At 45.7% G+C, this 18,439-nt stretch overlaps 1 protein-coding gene across 7 annotated transcripts in view; it reads right to left on the bottom strand.

Annotated features, from left to right (window-relative positions):
• Nucleotides 1-18,439, bottom strand: part of ttc7b (tetratricopeptide repeat domain 7B) — a 499,428-nt gene that overhangs the window by 224,980 nt on the left and 256,009 nt on the right. For all 7 annotated transcript variants that reach the window (XM_086002622.1, XM_086002620.1, XM_086002625.1 and 4 more), the window contains one exon: nt 10,426-10,523. In XM_086002622.1, coding sequence (XP_085858748.1) covers nt 10,426-10,523 — 98 coding nt within the window. The remainder of the gene's footprint in view (nt 1-10,425; nt 10,524-18,439) is intronic.

Raw genomic sequence — 18,439 nt, 5'->3', positions numbered from 1 at the left:
CCTTTAGCCTTCAGAAATATATCTAACTCCTTCTTGAATATATTTAATGAATTGGCCTCCACTGCCTTCTGTGGTAGAGAATTCCACAGGTTCATCACTCTCTGGGTGAAGAAATTCCTCCTCATCTCTGTCCTAAATGGCTTACCTCTTATCTTTAGGCTGTGACCCCTGGTTCTGGACTCCCCCTGCCATCGGGAACATCCTTCCTGCATCTAGTCTGTCTAGTCCTGTTAGAATTTTATACGTTTCAATGAAATCCCCTCTCATTCTTCTAAACTCCAGCGAATGTAAGCCCAATCGACCCAATCTCTCTTCATACGTCATTCCTGCCATCCCAGGTATCAGTTTGGTGAATCTTCGCTGCACTCCCTCCATGGCAAGAACATCCTTCCTCAGATAAGGCGACCAAAACTGTACACAATAGTCAAGGTGTGGTCTCACCAAGGCCCTGTACAACTGCAGCAAGACATCCTTGCTCCTGTACTCGAATCCTCTCGCTATGAAGGCCAACATACATTTGCCTTCTTAACCACCTGCTGCACCTGCATGCTTACCTTCAGCGAATGGTGCACAAGGACACCCAAGTCTCATTGCAGTTCCCCTTCTCCCAATCTATTGCCGTTCAGATAATAATCTGCCTTCCTGTTTTTGCCACCAAAGTGGATAACCTCGCATTTATCCACATTATACTGCATCAGCCATGCATCTGCCCAATCACCCAACCTGTCCAAATCATACTGGAGTTTCTCTGCATCCTCCTCACAGCACACACTCCCACCCAGCTTTGTGTCGTCTGCAAACTTGGAGATATTGGCCTAGAAATTCAGTGCCCTTAGCACCGATTTTGCGGCGCTAGAGGGCCTAGCGCTGCAATTGGCGCCGGTTCCTAAATTGCCTGGGGCCCTTCCGCGGCGGTAGACCGGTAGCGCTGCGCCGGCACCGATGACGTCATCGGTGTGCGCAGCGTCCCGGTTGCCGTGGTAACCCGGCCCCAAGCCGAAATTCAGTTGCGGCCGCCTCGCCAGTGGCAGCCGCAACTAAGACTCCGGCAAACGAGTGCTGCCGGAGTCTGCGCCGGCGCTTTAAGGAGGCGCGGCGGCCGGCCGCTTTCCCGCCGGCCCGCAGCTCCCTCCCCGGACTTCTCCCCCCACCCCCCCCCGGAACAGATGCAAGCCCGGCACTTGTCCGAGGTGCCGGGCTCATTTTTGAGGAGATTTGCGCGGACCGCGGCCGGGTGCAGGCAGCTCCTCCTTAACGGAAGGAGGAGGCCTGCACTTCCCGAGCCTGCTGCACCGCAGCGGGCGCCGCAGCGCCGGAATAGCGCCGCAATGCGGCGCGTTGCGCCAGTTTTCAGGCGCTAAAACCCTTCAGTAGCGCCGGCAGCTGTTTGGGCGCGGCGCTACTGAATTTTTGGCGCGCGCAAAGCGACTTAGCGCCGGCGCTAACTTCCGGCGCTAAAGCCCTGGCGCAGCGCAAACTCAATTTCTAGGCCATTACATCTAGTTCCCTCGTCTAGATCATTAATATATATTGTGAATAGCTGGGGTCCTAGCACCGATCCCTGCGGCACCCCACTATAGTCACTGCCTGCCACTCGGAGAAAGACCCGTTTATTCCAACTCTTTGCTTCCTGTCTGCCAACCAGTTCTCTATCCAAGTCAGTATCTTGCCCCCAATCCCACGTGCTTTAACTTTACACGCAAATCTCTTATGCGGGACCTTATCGAAAGCCTTCTGAAAGTCCAAATACACCACATCCACTGGTTCTCCCTTATCTATTCTACCAGTTACATCCTCAAAAAATTCCAGTAGATTAGTCAAGCACGATTTACCTTTTGTAAATCAATATTGACTTTGTCCGATCCTGTCGTTGTTTTCCAAGTGCTCTGCTATTACATCTTTTATAATGGAATCTAGCACTTTCCCCACTACCAATGTCAGGCAGGCAATGCATCAAGACACCCGAGAGAGTACGGAGTTCAGCATTAATACTGACAGAAACTTGGCAGCGCAGTGGGTTTAGTTGGAATGTATTGAAATGGGAAGACAGTGACTAAAGCAGGGATTCCTTCTGACAGCTGGACCCCTCAGAAATTTAAGTACTGGGACAATTATGACAAATAATCAGACAATATACAGTGGAGGCTGGAAAGACACAGCAGCAGAAAACAAAGAGAGAACTTGCATTTAAATGGCACTTTTACGTACTGAGCATGTCCCAAAGTGCTTCAAGCCAATAAATTACTTTTGAAGTGCAGTTACCATTACATAGATAAACAGGAAAGAAAATAAAGAATTTGCATTTATACAGCATATTTCACGACCTCAGGACATCCCAATGCAATTTACAGCCAATTAAATACTGTTTAGTGTAGTCACTGTTGTAATGTAGGGATTATTTACACACAGCAAGGTTCTACAAACAGCAAGGAGATAAATGGTCAAGTTGGAGGTTACAGAGTGCGGGGGGCCAGTAAAGAGCGCACTGGAGTAGTTTACTCTGGAAGTGACAAAGGTAGGAGTCAGAGTCATAACGGCACAGGAGTCTGCACCGGCTCACTGCAGAGCAATCCATGTCAGTCCCACGCCCCCGCTCTATCCCCGTAGCCCTGCAAGTTTATTTCCCTCAAGTGCCTATCCAGTCTCCCCTTGAAAACATTGATTGTCTCCACTTCCATCGGCAGCGAGTTCCTGGTCCTCACCACTCACTGCGTAAAAAGGTTTTTCCTCACATCCTCCCTGCATCTCTTGCCCAAAACCTTAAATCTGTGTCCCCTAGTCCTTGTGCCTTCAACTAGTCCTTGTACCATCAACTAGTGGGAACAGCCTTTCCCCATCTAGCCTATCCAAACCCGTCATAATCTTGTACACCTCTATCAAATCACCCCTCAACCTCCTTTGCTCCAATGAAAACAAATCCAGCTTCTCCAACCTGTCCTTGTAGCTAAGATCCCCCATCCCCGGAACCATTCTGGTAAATCTCCTCTGCACCCTCTCAAGGGCCTTCACATCCTTCCTAAAGTGTGGTGACCAGAACTGGACACAATATTCCAGTTGTGGCCTAACCAGTGCTTCATAAAGGTTCAGCATAACTTCTCTGCTTTTGCACACAATACCTCTATTTATGAAGCCCAATATCATATATGCTTTGCTAACCAATAAGGATTTCACCAGTAGCTGGAAAATTGTTACGGAGATGCAAGTAAGCAGTCTTTGTGACAGAGAGGATATGGGATGTCAAATTTGGTTCAGGGTCCAAAAGGACGTCAAGACTGTGAATGGTCTAGTCGAGCTTGGGACAGTGGTAAGGAAGGGGGGTTAGGTTCACTGGCAAGAGAGCAGAGTTTGTGATGGGGGCAGAAGACAACAGAAAGGACAAGAGCAGCAGCTGCAGGAGAACTCCATCACCTCCAAGTCACATATCATCCTGACTTGGAAATATATCGCCGCTCCTTCATCGTCGCTGGGTCAAAATCCTGGAACTCGTTCCCTAACAGCACGACGGGGGTATCTTCACTACACGGACTGCAGCGTTTCAAGGCGGCGGCTCACCACCATTTTCTCAAGGGCAATTAGGGATGGGCAATAAATGCTGGCCTTGCCAGCGACGCCCACATCCCAGGAACAATTTTTTTTTAAGGTTTTGAGGGAGCTGTGACTCATCTACATCGGACAAGCAGTCTGACAACACAGAGGCAGTTGAGGGTTTGAGGAAGGTAGTAGAGAGGTGGAGCTGAGAAAGACAGACTTGTATTTAGGTAGCATTTTACCACGTTTCAAAATGCTTCACACATCCAATGGATTACTTTCAAGTGCAATGACTTGTTATGTAGGCAATATATTCTACTGTACAAGCCTTTGATTGTACTTGGTAGCTGGATTATTAAATACAATAATAGTCTTTCGGCTGGAGAAATTCATTAGACAACAACAATTTTTAAAAAACTGTAAATGGGAGAACTTCTCCTCACTTTAAGAGGGTAACATTAGGACTGATACAAAAGCTGTAATTATGATGATCCAGCTCAGAGTTACTTGGCATTTTCAACAACAACTTGCAATTATATAGCGCCTTTAATGTAGTAAAACGTCTCAAGGCACTTCACAGGAGCCTTGTCAGACAAAATTTGAGAGAGAGAGATATTAGGACAGGTGACCAAAAGCTTGGTCAAAGAGATAGGCTTTAAGAAGTGACTTAAAAGGAGAGAGGTGGAGAAGTTTAGGGAGGGATTTCCAGAGCTTAGGACCTCGGCAGCTGAAGGAGCGGTCGTCAATGGTGGAGCGAAGAAAATCGGGGATGCTCATGAGGCCAGAATTGGTATTTTCAGAATTTTTCCTGAGTATCATGGAATAATGTTCTGCTTCAGATACAATGACACTGATATATGAGTGAATGCACTGCTGGGAATGCATTGTCCAGTCTTTTGAGAGACTATTTCTACACAGAAGGCAAGTGTGTGAACGGTTAAAAAGGATTTGAACTGGCGGCATCCGTTCATCTACTTCTCATGCAAACACTAAAGTACTCACATTGGGTCCTGCCTGCTTGTCCCCATTAACAGCGAAATATCCGTTTTTCCCTTGATTCTTTTCCATTCCTGCCCACTGCCAAGATTGATGAGAAAACAATCAACCTGCAGCTGGCTTGGCACCTTGCCTCTGTAAGGAACAACCCTCTCCTACAGCAACCCTAGCCTGCTCCCAGTGCATCGGGCCTTAATCCGATTGTCTTAATCGTCTGGTTGCTCAGGTTCATGTTTTCATTCATCAGGCCTCGCCACATTCACGCCTGAAGTGTTAAGCCATTCCCCCCCCCCACACCCCTCCCTTTCGAATACAGTATAGTTAGGGGGATAGATATTGTTCTCTGTAGCCGAGAGCGTGAGTCCCAAAGGCTGTGTTGCCTGCCCGGTGCCAGGGTTAAGGACATCTCCTCTGGGCTGGAGAGGAACTTGGGAGTAGGAGGGGGAAGATCCAGTTGTCATGGTCCACCTAGGTACCAATGACATAGGTAGGACAAAGGAAGAGGTTCTGCTGAGAGAGTATGAGCAGCTAGGGGCTAAATTAAAAAACAGAACCACAAAGGTAATAATCTCTGGATTACTACCTGAGCCACGAGCAAATCTGCATAGGGCAAATAAGATCAGATAAATGAACGAGTGGCTCAAAGACTTGTGTGGGAGAAATTGTTTTTGATTTGTGGGGCTCTAGCACCAGTACTGGGATAAGAGGGAGCTGTTCCGTTTGGACGGGCTTCACTTGAACCATGCTGGTGCTAGAGTCCTGGCGAATCAAATAACTAGAGCTGTAGAGAGGGCTTTAAACTAAATAGTAGGGGGGAGGATCCAGGAGAGTGGGAATTTAAAAAGGCAATGAGAAATGAGAAAGCAATAGAGAGGATAGAGATGGGGGAAATAATAACCAGAGTGCGACAGGAAGGGACAAAATGTTTAAAAATAAGAGTGCAACAGAAAATGGGGCCAAAACAAGGAGAAATGGTAAAAAGACAAAGTTAAAAGCTCTATATCTGAATGCACGCAGCATTCATAACAAGATAGATGAGTTGACGGCACAAATAGATACAAATGGGTATGATCTGATCGCCATTACAGAGACGTGGTTGCAAGGTGACCAGGGCTGGGAACTGAATATTCCAGGGTATTTGACAATTCGGAAGGATAGACAGAAAGGAAAGGGAGGTGGGGTGGCTTTGTTGGTAAAGGATGGGATCAGTGCAGTGGTGAGAAGTGATATTGGTTCAGAAGATCAAGATGTAGAATCGGTTTGCGTGGAGATAAAAAATAATAAGGGGAAAAAGTCTCTGGTGGGCGTAGTCTACAGGCCCCCGAACAGTAGCAATACTGTTGGACAGAGTATAAATCAACAAATAACGGAGGCCTGTAAAAAGGTATGGTAATAATCATGGGTGATTTTAATCTCCATATTGATTGGACAAATTAAATTGGCCATGGTAGCCTTGAGGAGGAGTTCATAGAGTGCATCCGGGATGGTTTCCTACAACAGTATGTAATGGAACCAACCAGGGAGCAGGCTATCTTGGATCTGGTACTGTGTAATGAGACAGAATAAATAAATTATCTCAAAGTAAAGGATCCTCTAGGAAAGAGTGATCATAGTATGGTTGAATTTCAAATTCAGTTGGAGGGTGAGAAAGTTGTATCTCAAACCAGTGTCCTGATCTTAAACAAAGGCAATTACAATGGCATGAGGGCAGAACTGGCTAAAGTGGACTGGAAAAATAAATTTAAAGGGTAAGACAATTGAAATGCAGTGGCGGACATTTAAGGAGATATTGCATAACTTTCAACAAAAATATATTCCAGTGAGAAAGAAAGATTTTAAGAGACGGGAGCCCCATCCGTGGCTAACTAAGGAAGTAAAGGATGGTATTAAATTGAAAACGAAAGGCATACAATGTTGCCAAGATTGGTGGGAGGCCAGAGGATTGGGAAATTTTTAAAAGCCAGCAAGGGATGACTAAAAAAGAGAAAAGATGAATTATGAGTGTAAACTAGCAAGAAATATTAAAACAGATAATAAGAGTTTCTACAGCTATATAAAAAGAGAGTAGCTAAAGTAAACGTTGGTCCCTTAGAGGATGAGAATGGGGAATTAATAATGGGGAACGGGGAAATGGCAGAGACTCTGAATAAATATTTTATATCTATTTTCACGGTAGAAGACACCAACAACATCCCAATAATGGATAATCAAGGGGCCACAGGGAGCGGGGAACTAAAGACAATCACTATCACTAAGGAAAAAGTACTTGGTAAAATAATGGGACTAAAAGATGACAAGTCCCCTGGACCAGATGGCCTGCATCCCAGGGTCTTAAAAGAAGTGGCTGCAGAGATAGTGGATGCATTGGTTGCAATATACCAAAATTCCCTGGACTCTGGAGAGGTCCCAGCAGATTGGAAAACCGCAAATGTAACACCTCTATTTAAGAAAGGAGGGAGACAGAAAGCAGGAAACTAGAGACCAGTTAGCCTAACATCTGTCGTTGGGAAAATGCTGGAGTCCTTCATTAAGGAAGCAGTGGCAGGGCATTTGGAAAATCATAATGCAGTCAAGCAGAGTCGGCATGGTTTTATGAAAGGGAAATCATGTTAAACAAATTTGCTGGCGTTCTTTGAGGATGTAACGAGCAGGGTGCATAAGGGTGAGCCAGTGGATATGGTGTACTTGGATTTCCAGAAGGCATTCGATAAGGTGCCACATAAAAGGTTACTGCATAAGATAAGAGCTCACGGAGTTGGGGGTAATATATTAGCATGGATAGAGAATTGGCTAACTAACAGAAAGCAGAGAGTCAGGATAAATGGGTCATTTTCCGGTTGGCAAACGGTAACTAGTGGGGTGCCACAGGGATTGGTGCTGGGGCCTCAACTATTTACAATCTACATTAATAACTTGGATAAAGGGATCGAGTGCAATGTAGCCAAGTTTGTGGATGATACAAAGATGGGTGGGAAAGCAAGTTGTGCAGAGGACTCAAAGAATCTGCAAAGGGATATAGACAGGCTAAGTGAGTGGGCAAACATATGGCAGATGGCGTATAATGTGGGAAAGTGCGAGGTTATCCACTTTGGCAGGAAAAATAAAAAAGCAAATTATTATTTAAATGGAGATTACAAAATGCTACAGTTCAGAGGGACCTGGGGGTCCTTGTGCATGAAACACAAAAAGTTAGCATGCAGGTACAGCAAGTAATCAAAAAGGCAAATGGAATGTTGGCCTTTATTGCAAGGGGATTGGAGTATAAAAGCAGGGAAGTCCTGCTACAACTGTACAGGGTATTGGTGAGACCACACCTTGAGTACTGCGTACAGTTTTGGTCTCCTTATTTAAGGAAGGATATACCTGCATTGGAGGCAGTTCAGAGAAGGTTCACTAGGTTAATTCCAGAGATGAGGGGTTTGACTTATGAAGAAAGGTTGAGCAGGCTGGGCCTATACTCATTGGAATTTAGAAGACTGAGAGGTGATCTTATTGAAACATATGATACTGAGGGGGCTCGACAAGGTAGATGCAGAGAGGATGTTCCCCTTGTGGGGAAATCTAGAACTCGGGGGCATAGTTTCAGAATAAAGGGTCGCCCTTTTAGAACTGAGATGAGGAAGAATTTCCCCTCAGAGGGTCGTAAATCTGTGGAATTCTCTGCCCCAGAGAGCCGTGGACGCTGGGTCATTAAATACATTTAAGGTGGAGATAGACAGGTTTTTTGCAAGATAAGGGAGTGAAGGGTTTTGGGGAGCGGACAGGGAAATGGCTTTGAGCCATGATCTTATTGCATGGCGGAGCAGGCTCGAGGGGCCAAATGGCCTATTCCTGCTCTTATTTCTTATGTTCTTATGAATGCTGCCGGACCCATTTCGAGCACATTTCTGGTTTTTTTAAATTTCAGGGACATACAGGAAACTTTGATATCCGGCACTGACGGGACCAAGCTGGTGCCGTACCATCAAAAGTGCCGGACATACCAGCGTTAATGTTGAAACATACGGAACTGAAAAGCTCTGTGTGAATCAACAAACCCCAACAGCTTCAAAACAGTCGGCTGCAGCTGCAAGCATCTCTAGCTGAAGCTGTTGCTATAGCTACAGACCTTGCAGTGCCTGACTGGGAAAAAAAACGCAACGAGAACTAAAAAAACGGCTCCTGATTTTTGCCATTAGATCGAGTATTCCGGACATATAACCTCCGGATAAACCAAAGTTTCCTGTACAGTGCCTGGTTTACAGTGGCAGGAAGCAGCTTTGAAAAACATCAGATGGAGGAAGACAAAGAGCACAGCAAGTAAAACCAGTGACAAGTGCCAAGGTTTAGTACCCGTCACTTTAAGAATTGTGCATTGATGGCAATGAGAGATAATGTTAAAACTTTCAATACATGCAGCCTTCCAGTATGGAAAGTGTGGCTATATGGTGTTGGTTAAGACTGGTTAATTAGAGCTCTGCAATGGTTTAAGTTGGTAGTCCATTGTCTGCTGTGCAAGAGTGCCACACAGTCCAGGAAGGCCCCAGGTCCGATCCCTGTGCTGAATTTTGATCTCAGGAGCACTGTGGCCAGTTGAACTACCTATTAACCAATGCCATGGCTGCAGCAGTGTCCATTTTCTGTAACAGTCACTGTTGCCAAGCGCCATCAGTGACCCCTTCTGGAAAGCATGCTGGCACTGGAGGGAAAGCAGGATCGGGCTGGACTGTGATCCCCCCCCCCCGCCACAAAACCACCACCCTGCGGACTGTCTCTCGGCTTAGGCACTGACACGGAGATAGCCATTTCGGTGATATAACAGAGGGTGCTCAGGGCACCATGGGCCTGTACCCTAGCACAAGTCAGCGCCGTCGAGGGAGAGGAGATTTACCAGACTGGTACCAGCCAAGTTGTTATGATCTGGAATGCACTGCCTGAAAGGGTGATGGGAGCAGATTCAATAGTAACTATCAAAATGGAATTGGGTAAATACTTAAAAAGAAAAAACTGCAGTGCTATGGGGAAAGAGTAAGGAAGTGGGTCTAATTGGACAGCTCTTTCAAGAGTCGGCACAGGCACGATGGGCCGAATTGCCTCCTTTTGTGCTGTATGATTCTATAAAGAGCAGCTGCTGGGAATGGAGCTGTTGGAATATTTAGCGGGTTTACAAAAAGGCAAACTTGGAGGTCGCTTCCACCACATGTATTTACTGATCCATAAAAATAATCTCTGGTTTATTTTGTACTGCAGATGCTTTTAAATTGTTCCTTTCAGCCGGTTGGGCTAGTAAATCCACTTTCTATAACCCACCACCAAACTCAAGAGGCTCAGTTTTACCTACAGAAAAGGGACTGAACAGCTGGGAGCCTGTTTATGGCCGAGTCCCTGGACTCTTAATTTAAACAGTATAAATATACAAGGGAGAAGGGAATAGAAGGATATCGTCATAGGGTTAGATAAAGTAGGGTGGGAGGAGGCTCGAGTGGAGCATAAACATCGGCATGGACCAGTTGGGCTGAATGGCCTGTTTCTGTGCTGTAAATTCTATGTAATATAAAAGCAGTTTCTGTTTCTTAAAGCAAATGCATCAAATTTCCTCTGCCTCCAAAGGACTTCAAAAAAAAAGGTAATTTTAAACCTCTCAAAAATCAGTGTAAACGTTACTTTAAAGAAGTGCTGGGCCCCGTCCATTTCATGCACACATGGTGCTATTTTACTGCTCACTGTGGGAGCCTGCACCATGTTCACTCTGGTCTCCGATCATTAACGTGAGCTGTTTGCCTCCTGTTGCAGCGTCTTAGAACCGTATACAGATCGCAGAGGCAATGGACAACGGAGTGAACTCTTAAATTAGCAACGCGCCTATGTAGCTTGTCCAGAACAAGACGATAATGATTAAGGAAGACGGAAGATAATATTTACCTGTCTCAGGATCACTGAAATCGGGCAGAGTGATGGTGTTAAGGTTCCGCCTGTCGGCTATGACTCTGTCCAAAAGGCTGCTCCCTCTCCCTGAATCACTGCAACAGATTTCAAAATTCACTACAACAAAGTAAAAGGTGATGGGCTAAACAGTTAACGTGTTAAGTGTTGCGGATTAAGAAAGAAAGAAAGATAAATTTGCATTTCTATAGCACCTTTCATGACCTCAGGACGTCCCAAAGCGCTTTACAGCCAATGAAGTAATTTTTTGAAGTGTAGTCACTGTTGTAATGTAGGGAAACGCGGCAGCTAATTTGTGCACAGCAAGATCCCACAAACAACGTGATAATGTTGGTTGAGGGAACTTCCCTGCTCTTCGAAATAGTGCCATGGCATCTCTTACGTCCACCCGAGAGAGCAGAAGGGGCCTCGGTTTAATTCTCATCCGAAAGACAACATTCCCTCAGTACTACACTGGAGTGTCAGTCTAGATTATGTGCTCAAGTCTCTGGGGTGGGACTTGAACCCACAACAATGTAGTAACTCCACTCGGCTGCATACTTTGTCGGTCTTTCTGTTCAGTGAGTAAAAACCAGAAGAAACACCACAGTTACTGCACTCAGTGCTGTTAATTCCGTTTCATTAGCGTGTCCTTCACTTCTGAATAATCAGGTCAGATCACCAATATCGGACTGTCAGATTTTAATTTGTTTATTTGTTCCGATTGAGGTTAGTGGTGGGGAAGGGAATGCTTTCTATTTCAGACACCCAGGGTCAGCATCAAGCACTCCCAGGTCAGGTATAGGATGCTTAGATGCAAACTGAACCTCCCTCCTCTCTGTCCCAACACTGTGCTAGTGCATCAGTGTGACATTGTTGCATTTCTCACACGAGCTAACCACGTGTGGGATCCCGGAGTGAGAAATTGAAATAGGGGCAGTTGATACGCCCAATAGGAACTTGATTTACACTTGCCCAACTCATTTCATGTAGGACCTTAAAAACTTATCAAAAAAGAGCAAAGAGAGAGGTTCAAAAGGATAGGAAAGGATAAGGATAGGGTTACTGAATATCTCGAAAATTTTCAGTTGATCAGAGAGAGCCAGCATGGATTTGTGAAAGGCAGGTCATGCCTCACAAACCTGATTGAATTTTTTTGAAGAGGTGACTAAAATAGTGGACATGGGAATGTCTATGGATGTCAGAGGCACCGAGGCCCACAGCCCCGAGACCGGAGAAGCAGCGGACCTGCGCGGGAGCAGCCCGAGGCGGGAGAGCTTAAAGGCTTGAGAGGGAGCAGTCAGAGGCATACCAATCCAGGTTCCAGGAGAGAGGTAAAAAGTAGTCCAAGTGTGACGGTAGCAGGTAAGTGATTGGTTGGTGAGTATTTTCTCTCTTTTCAATACAAGCTTGAATTCTGTGGTTAAATTTCTAGGGTCTCTGTGGTGTAGTGGGGACAGTTGGTAAATAAAGCGCCCAAGAGTATACCTGTAACTGGGGTATTGAATAAATTTTTTAATTAATTAAAAGGAGTAAGCCATGGCAGGAGAGTTCAGACCCGTGTTCTGCTCATCTTGCTCCATGTGGGAAGTCAGGGACGCTGCCAATGTCCCTGGCGACCATGTGTGCGGGAAATGCATCCAGCTGCAGCTACTTGTAGACCGCATTGCGGCGCTCGAGCTGCGGGTGGGTGAATTTTGAAGCATGCGCGATGCTGAGAGGGTCGTGGATAGCACGTTTAGCGAGTTGTTCACGCCTCAGGGTAGGGCTGCACAGGGGGTGACCATCAGGCGGAGCAACAGAGGCAGGCAGGAAGTGCAGGGAACCCCTGCGGACATCCCCATTTCAAACAGGTATACCAAGTTGGATACTGTTGAGGGGGATGACTCACCAGGGGAAGGCAGCAGCAGCCAGCTTCCTGGCACCAGGGATGCTTCTGCTGCTCAGGAAGGGAGGAAAAAGAGTGGGAGAGCAATAGTGGTAGGGGATTCTATCGTAAGGGGAACAGATAGGCGTTTCTGTGGCCGCAAACGTGACTCCAGGATGGTTTGTTGCCTCCCTGGGGCCAGGGTCATGGATGTCACTGAGCGGCTACAGGACATTCTTAAGGGGGAGGGTGAGCAGGCAGAGGTCGTGGTCCACATTGGGACCAACGACATAGGTAGGAAGGGGGATGAGGTCCTGCATCAAGAATTTAGGGAGCTAGGTAACAGATTAAAGGGCAGGACCCCAAAGGTTGTAATCTCTGGATTACTCCCAGTGCCACGTGCTAGTGAGTATAGGAATAGGAGGATAGTGCAGATGAATGCGTGGCTAAAGAGTTGGTGTAGGAGGGAGGGTTTTAGTTTCCTGGATCACTGGGCCTGCTTCTGGGAAAGGTGGGACTTGTACAAGTCGGACGGGTTGCACCTGAACCAGAGCGGGACAAATATCCTTGCGGGGAGGTTTGCTAGCACTGTTGGGGGGGGGGGGGGGGGGGGGTGTTTAAACTAACTTGGCAGGGGGATGGGATACAGAGGGGAGCTGAAATAGGGGGTGATGTGCTGCCAATTATAGAGAAAAAAACAAGTCAGCTTGGTAGACAGGGCAAATATATAAGGGCAAGGCTGGATGGCATCTATTTTAATGCAAGGAGTCTTGCAAATAAGGTGGATGAACTGAAGGTGTTGATAAACACATGGGAGTATGATATTGTTGCTATCACGGAGACATGGTTGAGGGAGGGGCAAGACTGGCAGCTCAATATTCCGGGGTACAGAATCTTCAGGCGAGACAGAGGGGGAGGTAAAAGGAGGGGGTGTCGCAATATTAATTAAGGAGTCAATTACTGCAGTAAGGAGGGATGATATATTAGCAGGTTCCTCTAATGAGGCCATATGGGTGGAGCTTAAAAACAAAAAGGGGGCAAGCACTTTGCTGGGAGTGTACTATAGGCCTCCAAACAGTCAGGGGGAGATAGAGGAACAGATATGTAGGCAAATCTCAGAGAAATGTGCAAATAATAGGGTAATAATAATGGGGGATTTCAACTTCCCCAATATTAACTGGGATAGTCAGAGTGTGAAAGGCTTAGAGGGTGCAGAATTCTTAAAGTGCATCCAGGAGAGCTTTTTGAGCCAGCATGTAGAAAGTCCTACAAGAGAGGGGGCAGTACTGGACCTAATTCTAGGGAATGTGGCCGGCCAAGTGGAAAAAGTGCTAGTAGGTGAGCACTTTGGTGACAGTGACCATAATATGGTGAGATTTAAGGTGGTCATGGAAAAGGACAGGGATGGGCCGGAAATAAAGGTTCTAAATTGGGGGAAGGCCGATTTTAATAGGATAAGGCAGGATCTGGCCAAAATGGACTGGGATCAGCTACTTGTAGGAAAATCCGCATCGGAGCAATGGGAGGCTTTCAGAAGGGAGATTGAGATCATACAATGGCAACATGTTCCCGTAAAGGTCAAGGGTAGTTCCAAAAACCACAGGGAACCTTGGATGTCAGGGGATATACGAGAATGGATTAGGAAAAAAAGGAGGGCTTTTGGCAGATACAAAAGGCTAAAGACGGAGGAAGCCCTAGAGGAGTACAAAAAGTGCAGGGGGATACTTAAAAAAGAAATTAGGAGATCAAGGAGGGGCCATGAAATAACACTGGCGAGCAAAATAAAGGAAAATCCTAAGATGTTTTATAAGTATATTAAGGGTAAGAGGATAACTAGGGAAAAAATAGGGCCCATTAGGGACAAAAGTGGCAATGTGTGTGGAGCCGGAAGATGTAGGAGGGGTTCTAAATGAATTTTTTGCATCTGTTTTCACTATGGAGGAGGACGATGTAGACATAGAAATAGGGCGGGGGGACTGTGATATGCTCGAACATATTCACATCGAGAGGGAGGTGGTATTGGCGGTTTTAGCAGGCCTAAAAATGGATAAATCCCCAGGCCCGGATGAAATGTATCCCAGGCTGCTGTGTGAGGCAAAGGAAGAGATTGCGGGGGCTCTAACACATATATTCAGGACCTCTCTGGCCACAGGGGATGTGCCAGAGGACTGGAGAACCGCTAATGTAGTACCATTATTCAAGAAGGGAAGTAGGGAAAAACCGGGGAACTACAGGCCAGTGAGCCTAACATCAGTGGTAGGAAAATTATTGGAAAAAATTCTGAGGGACAAAATTAGTCTCCACTTGGAGAGACAAGGATTAATCAGGGATAGTCAACATGGCTTTGTCAAGGGAAGATCATGTCTGACTAATTTGATTGAATTTTTTGAGGGGGTGACTAGGTGTGTGGATGAGGGTAACGCAGTGGATGTGGTATACATGGATTTCAGTAAGGCCTTCGATAAAGTCCCGCACAGGAGACTGGTCAAGAAGGTAAGAGCCCATGGAATCCAGGGTGCCTTGGCACATTGGATACAAAACTGGCTTAGTGGCAGAAGGCAGAGGGTGATGGTCGAAGGTTGTTTTTGTGACTGGAAGCCTGTGGCCAGTGGGGTGCCACAGGGATCGGTGCTGGGTCCCTTGCTGTTTGTGGTCTACATTAATGACTTGGATGAGAATGTAAAAGGTATGATCAGTAAGTTCGCGGATGATACAAAAATTGGTAGGGTGGTAAATAGCGAGGAGGGTAGCCTCAGTCTGCAGGACGATATAGATGGGTTGGTCAGATGGGCGGAACAGTGGCAAATGGAATTTAACCCGGAAAAGTGCGAGGTGATGCACTTTGGGGGGACTAACAAGGCAAGGGAATACACAATGAATGGTAAGACCCTAGGCAAGACGGAGGTGCAGAGGGATCTGGGTGTGCAAGTACACAGATCCCTGAAGGCAGCGGAACAGGTGGATAAGGTGGTAAAAAAGGCATATGGGATACTTGCCTTCATTAGCCGAGGCATAGAATATAAGAGCAAGGAGGTTATGATGGAGCTGTATAAAACACTGGTTAGGCCACAGCTGGAATACTGTGTGCAGTTCTGGTCGCCACACTACAGGAAGGATGTGATCGCTTTGGAGGGGGTGCAGAGGAGATTCACCAGGATGTTACCAGGGCTGGAGCGCTTCAGCTATGAAGAAAGACTGGGCAGATTGGGTTTGTTTTCCTTGGAGCAGAGGAGGCTGAGGGGGGACATGATTGAGGTGTACAAAATTATGAGGGGCATAGATAGGATGGATACTGAGGAGCTTTTTCCCTTAGTAGAAGGGTCAATAACTAGGGGGCATAGATTCAAGGTAAAGGGCGGGAGGTTTAGAGGGGATTTGTGAAAGAACTTTTTCACCCAGAGGGTGGTTGGAGTCTGGAACTCACTGCCTGAAAGGGTTGTGGAGGCAGGAACCCTCACAACATTGAAAAAGCATTTGGATGAGCACTTGAAATGCCATAACATACAAGGCTACGGACCAAATGCTGGAATATGGGATTAGATTAGACAGGGCTTGATGGCCGGCACGGACACGATGGGCCGAAGGGCCTCTATCCGTGCTGTATAACTCTATGACTCTATATGGACTTCCAGAAGGCATTTGATAAAGTCCCACAGAAGAGACTGTTAACTAAGGAACCCACGGAATTGAGGGCAAATTATTGACCTGGTGAAGAAATTGGCTGAGCGGCAGGGGACAGAGAGTAGGGGTAATGGGTAGGTACTCAATATGGCAGGTGACTAGTGGTATCCTGCAGGGATCTGTGTTGGGGCCTCAACTATTCACAGTATTTATTAATGACTTAGAAAGTCATATATCAAATTTGCAGATGACACAAAGGCAGTGTAGATGGAAGCATAAAATTACAGAGGGATATCGACAGATTAAGTGAATGGGCAAAAATGTGGCAAATGGATTTCAATGTAGGCAAATATGAGGTCATCCACTTTGGACCTAAAAAGGATAGAACCGGGTACTTTTTCAATGGTGAAAGGCTAAAAACAGTGAAGGTTCAAAGAAACTTGGGGGTCCATGTACATACATCATTAAAACGTCATGAACAGGTACAGAAAATAATCAAAAAGGCTAATGGAATGCTGGCCTTTAGATCTTGAGGACTAGAATACAAGGGGGTAAAAGTTATGCTGCAGCTGTACACACCTAGACCACACCTGGGGTACTGTGAGCAGTTCTGGGCACTACACCGTAGGAAGGATATATTGGCCTTGGAGGGAGTGCAGCGTAGGTTTACCAGAATGATACCCGAACTTCAAGGGTTAAGTTACGAGGAGAGATTACACAAATTAGGGTTGTATTCCCTAGAATTTAGAAGGTTAAGGGGTGATCTGATCGTAGTTTTCAAGATATTAAGGGGAAGAGAGAGAGTAGATAGAGAAAAACTATTTCCGCTGGTTGGGGAATTCTAGAACTGGGTGCATAGTCTAAAAATTAGAGCCAGACCTTTCAGGAGTGAAATTAGGAAACACTTCTACACACAAAGGGTGGTAGAAGTTTGGAACTCTCTTCCACAAACGGCAATTGATGCTGGGTCAATTGTTCATTTTAAATCGGAAATTAATAGCTTTCTGTTAACCAAAGTTATTGAGGGGTATGGGCCAAAGGTGGGTATATGGAGTTAGGTCGTGGATCAGCCATGATCTCATTGAATGGCGGAACAGGCTCGAGGGGCTGAATGGCCTCCTCCTGTTCCTATGTTCCTAGAATGATTTTTTTATGTGGAGGGTGTTTAGGACATGGAATGCCAGACCCGAAACAGCGATGAAAGCAGAATCCATAATAACTTTTAATAGGGAAATTAATAAATATTTGAAAAAGAAAAATGATAAAAGGTGAAGGAATGGGACTAAGTGGATAGCTATTATGAGAGATGGTGCAGGTTCGATGAGCTTAATGGCCTTCTCCTGTGTTGTAAAATTCTGTGATTCAAAGTATAACATAGCAGCAATAATTCCAGACTGAGGAATCTGAAAACTGCATCCTTATCTGATTTGTTCTAACTTGGAAAGAACAAACTTGCATTTCTATAGCGCCTTACATGACCTCAGGACGTCCCAAAGCGCTTTATAGTGGGTCCCCAATGCCGTTGGTTTGCTGAACTTTGGATTGTTTACACTCAGAGATGTGGCTGAGTGAAACCTGTGCATCTGCCACTGTCTGTACCAGTCCAGTGTAAAACCTCCGCTAGGCTCCTGGCTGGTTCAGAGAAACTAGTGTCTTTTGGCCAAGCACTTTTTTTGTTGTTGTTTTGTCAGCTCACTGACTGTGGCATTGAAATAAACACCAATTCTGTATTACATTAATAACTGGTCAAACATCAGCACAGTTTTAGTACTGTATATCGGTCATTAACAACTAACTCCCAAAATCAAAAATGTTCACAAAAGATTTTTTAAAAATTACATAGTTTATTTGGTGTTTGACCAGTTTCCCTTTTTCCTTCTATTCTCTTTCATTTTAATTTTCACCTCTGTGGAGCGCTTTGGGATGTTTTATTATTTTACGGTGCAATATAAATGCAAGGCGTTAGTTATTTTAATTTTCCTCTTCATAATCTCTATTCTAATCCTTTTCTGATGTTCATTGAGCATCCCCGATTTTCATCGCTCCACCATTGGTGGCCGTGCCTTCAGCTGCCTGGGCCTTCAGCTCTGGAAATCTCTCCGCCTCTCTTCCGCTCTCTCCTCCTTTTAGGCACTCCTTAAAAACTACCTCTGTCAGCTGTCCTAATATCTGCTTATGTGGCTCGATGTCAAATTGTGCTCGATAACGCTCCTGTGGAGCACCTTGGAATGTTTTACTATGTTAAAGGCGCTATATAAATACAAGTTGTTGTTTAAATGTTTATTTTATCTCTACTCTTCCTGTCACCGTGCTCCTAACAGCCAATGTTCATTTGCTGAAATCTAGTATTAGAGAGGCAATGTTCCAGTCAATGGACAGCTTAAATTCGGAAGCTGAAATGGTTCTATCACAGACGTAAAACTCACATGGAAGCCAGGAAATACTTCCGCCAAGCAAACTCGTCAGTGCTCAGAGGGTTAAATTTCAAAAATACCTCATTCATTCTAACATGGTGGGCAGGTAACT

This window comes from Somniosus microcephalus, chromosome 12 (assembly GCF_052327205.1).
Source record: "Somniosus microcephalus isolate GS21.2 chromosome 12, FLI_Smic_1.0, whole genome shotgun sequence".
NCBI classification, from domain to species: domain Eukaryota; kingdom Metazoa; phylum Chordata; class Chondrichthyes; order Squaliformes; family Somniosidae; genus Somniosus; species Somniosus microcephalus.
The sequence above is the reverse complement of the archived record's forward strand: the minus strand, read 5'-3'. Positions and strand labels throughout refer to the sequence as shown.